This window comes from Volvox carteri, assembly GCF_000143455.1.
Source record: "Volvox carteri f. nagariensis unplaced genomic scaffold VOLCAscaffold_21, whole genome shotgun sequence".
In the NCBI taxonomy this organism is placed as follows: domain Eukaryota; kingdom Viridiplantae; phylum Chlorophyta; class Chlorophyceae; order Chlamydomonadales; family Volvocaceae; genus Volvox; species Volvox carteri.
This window is the reverse complement of record NW_003307564.1, coordinates 518467-522405: the sequence shown is the minus strand read 5'-3', so window position 1 is coordinate 522405 and position 3939 is coordinate 518467. Positions and strand designations below refer to the sequence as shown.

The following is a 3939-nucleotide window of genomic DNA, read 5'->3' as shown; positions in this document are numbered from 1 at the left end:
ACGAGGAGGATGCGGATGAGGGGACCTCGAGGGGGAGGCAGCGGAGGGAGAGTTTTGGGTTAGTGCTGGTTGTTGTTTTGAGAGGTGGTGGGGGGGGGTTGCGTGAGTGAGAGAGTGCGCGTGTGTGTATGTGTAGGTGTGGTGTGGTGTGTGGTTAGAGGGGGGGACTTGGGGCCCGTGCCTGAAGGGAAGCTGCTGGTTCCCTGTCTGTGTGTTTTTCTCACCGGGGTGGGGGGGTGGGGGCGATTGGTCGGGGGGAACGAGTTGTTTCGCCTAACCCCCACGCCTACCCCCCACCCGGGCCTTACCCGCGGGGGTTGGGGGGAAGGTAAAGGGGATGGCGATGGGATGGAGCGGGGAGGGAGGGAGGGAGGTTGTTTGGAGAGAGGCTACTGCGGCGCGTGTGTATGTATGTGTGTGTGTGTGTGTGTGTGTCTGTGTCCATCCGATCTTCCCCGGGGGGTTAAGTGAAATCTCGATTGATCTGTCGTGATGCTCGGGGGCGGGTTTGATGCATCATCTAATTATAAAACAAAGTACATATTGTGTGATATGATGTGTTATTTTTGTGCAGTGTTACGATGTTGGGTTTGCATTAGGCGTGTCTTTGCCGTACGTACGGTACGGCGCATCGTTTGTGTTATCGTGTTATCTGCGGTAGATTTGGAACAACGGAGATTTAGGAAATATAAGGAGATGGATGAGATCTAGGAAGGATTGGTTTTGAAACAGATTTCTGGAGGCTGGCTTAATGGATGGGTAACGAGAACGGTGGTGGGGGTGGTGAGTGTGTGTGTGTTGGGGGGGGGTTATTTGGGGGTTTTGTGTTTGAGGGGACAGGGATAGCGGTGATAGCCCGGGCTTGTCGCGAGTAGGGGAAAGCGAACACGCCACCGCAAAAACCTTTGGGTATGGGTTCCCTCTCTACCACCCTCCCCTCCTCTTTCCCCCTCTGTGTGCATGTGTATGTATGTGCGTATGTGTGTGATATCATGTGAATTCGAACTTCACAAATGTTTTTGTTGCCCAAAACATTTGTCCTCGTCCCGAAGGCCGTCCGGTTTTATCGCCATTTCGTTTGCCTTCCATCCTCGTGCCGTCGTACCGGTCGTACATGATCCATCTAAACTCTTTCCACCATTGTCGTTGTGAAAAAAACAGTTGGTTTGTTGGTGCTTGGTTGGTGAAGTTGAAGAGGGAAGATGTCGGAATGCGAGAGGCCGGAGAGAACAATAATTTGAATGTGCATACGTAACACCATACGACAATACCGGGGTTTTTACTATTATTGAGTATCGATAAACTCAATCCAAAATCGGAGAGAATCCGAACATGCTTTATGTAGTTGAGATCTTTGTTTTGCTTTGGATGGTTGCCGACTAGTGATAGTGGTAGGACTGCTAGCACAGCAGCGGTAGAGCATGGGAAACGCGTTGGGGTTCTGTGCTCTGGTCGTGAGCGTTACATCATTGTGCATGGACGAGTGTGTGTATGTGTATGTATGTTGTGTTTGCATGTTCATCTGAATGTGGCGCGAAATGCGAACATACAGACACACATACAGACATATAAGGGCAGAATACCGTAATTATTTAGAGTACATCGTACCGTAGTACGAATTAATAGTGTTTCAGGTCCACGATGCTTTCGTTTGTGTTGACTGTCTTTGGCGGTGCTGCCGCCACTGCTGTTGGAACGGCGCTGCGCACGGGGGGGCTTTAGTAGATGTCGAAAACACGCTCCGCCACGGTGTTGGCGGTGCACAGGAAAGTAGCGGGGAAGCCACACATAGCGCAATCGGGGCCAGCCGTACTTTGTGCATGTAGTGAAGATAAGGGACCGAACGCAAATCCTATTGCTAAGGAAGGGGCGTCTGACCCATGGGGTTGTAAGCGCTATCGCCTGACAGGGTCACTCGTTGTTACAATCCTTATCCCTGTCCACTATAGATTGGAACTCCATGAACGCCAGCATATCCGGATGTGGCGGGGAGGGATTCTGGAGCGGACCCTGCGGGATGCGGAGCCATTCGGCAAGAACGCCACAAACGGTATTGACTTGTTTCCAACGGGGGACAAGCCATACGGCGCACATGAGCATGGGCAAGATATACCTGAAGAGTTTCGCCACGTTATGCGGCCGCCTGTGCGCCTGTGCCCACTGCGGCAAGCAGTCCCGCTGCCCCAGCGCCGGTGACGACTGTCTCGCCATCAGTTAAACTGTCAGTGTCTCACTCGGTGTCGCTGTCGCTGTCATTTGTGGGACTGTCGCTGCAACGATTTCGCCGAGCCAGGAGTCGTTACTGTCTATCGAACTAAGGGATTCATTATCATCTTCAGGCATATTTACATTTAGCAGATGGGTAAAGACGCACTAACGCTCCTATGCGCGTAACCTTTGGGTGGCAATCGCTTTGGGCGGAATAAATGACGCTATACTTAGTAGCTTCTACACATGAAGCCGTGCTGTAACTTGTATACATGAAGCCGTGTGGAAATAGCCACGCAGTATAGCCTGTTTGTGAGTTTTTCGTCCGACATTCCAGTTTGGTTCCGGTGCGGATCGGGAGTTGGTGGAGCCGATGATCTCTACCGCCGGGCTTCCCCGTCACTTGAAACATTTCCTTTAGATCCAGTCTCCATGAAAACATTCGGCTTGCGGAGGCCTTCGGGACTTGAGATTTCCTGGGCCAAGCGGGCGAGTTGACTGAGCCCAAGCGAGCTGGCCATTGTTTATCGGACTTATGTGGCCTTACACATATATGTGTAAAGCTTTGTGGCTTGCCATCCTTTGTGCTTCGTCTGTGGCGGTTGCATTAGCATTTCGCCGGCAACTGTGGTCGCGCCCTTGCGCCTTTGCCTGACATATCAGCAACGTTGCCATAGAACAATCTAACTCCAAGAAAGCAGCTAGTTTACGGTAGCACATGGCCGGCGGTACCAACGGTAACTCCATTTGGGGGGGCGGCCTCCCCCGGTCGTCATCCCTATAAATGGCCAGGTCTGAGGTGTCAACGTAGTCGTGAGTTCTTGAGGAGCTTGCCTACCGTTATTCGCAATTGCTGAAGTAAGACGACATGAGCAAGCGGCCTAGCGAGAGCGGGCACGGATCCCCGAAAAGCAAAAAGATCCAACGTGTTGCGTTCTCGGACATTAAGGACTGGGACAAGTTCAAAAAGATTATGGACGTCTCCAACAACTTTCCCGAAACCTATTTAGACATGTTCGGCGAAAACTCTGTCTTCACCCGCCGAGATTCACAAGAACTTGATGTCGCTGTCCAGACGTTTATTGTGGAGTTCCTCAGCAAGCCAGTCGCTTTGTTCAAGGAGATCGTACTCCGTCCAGACGATCGGGAGAAGCCTCGCTACCTTCTCCTCTAATCGATGCTGTCCCAATTGGCACTGTTAGATTTCGGCCAACGCTCTCTGGTCATCTCGGACGGTGCGGACCTGTTCTTTGCCGCCTAAATTGCGCAGTCGCGTGCTTTTAACGTTGTTATTCGTCCTCAGGTCCTGACGATCTAGTTGCCGATGAGTCTGCACGTCCGGCTGACGATGTATATGAAGAGGCCTCAGACGAGGATCAGCAAGAGGGCGGGCCAAGTGCTACCGGAACTATGCAGCATGGTGAGTGGCGCCTGCGCGCATGGCATTTACATACAGGGATGTTGTGCATTGGCTAGGGTGTGTTCAGGAGTATATGCCAAGTACTTACAACCCGCCCGGGCCTGCAAAGCCCGCACAAGACAGTCAAGTTAGCGTTTGAGGAGAGAATCCCTACGCGTGATGAAGCCAGGGCAAATGGTGAGTTGTACACCAGCATCCTTTATAAGTGCAAGAAGTCTATATGCGGAGGTTGCCACCAGAGCGTTTTTAGTTTTCTAGCAGTAAATTGCAAGTTACAAGCTCTTCATTGGGGTGTCTGTAGCAGCTGGGGG

At 51.9% G+C, this 3939-nt stretch overlaps 1 protein-coding gene across 1 annotated transcript; it reads left to right on the top strand.

Moving 5' to 3' along the window:
* Positions 1–3076: 3076 nt before the first annotated feature.
* Positions 3077–3382, top strand: VOLCADRAFT_91445 (uncharacterized protein; the record flags this gene model as incomplete). Its single annotated transcript, XM_002951003.1, has 1 exon — positions 3077–3382. The coding sequence occupies one exon, from the start codon at positions 3077–3079 to the stop codon at positions 3380–3382; it is 306 nt and encodes a 101-aa protein (XP_002951049.1).
* Between the last annotated feature and the right edge of the window lie 557 nt (positions 3383–3939).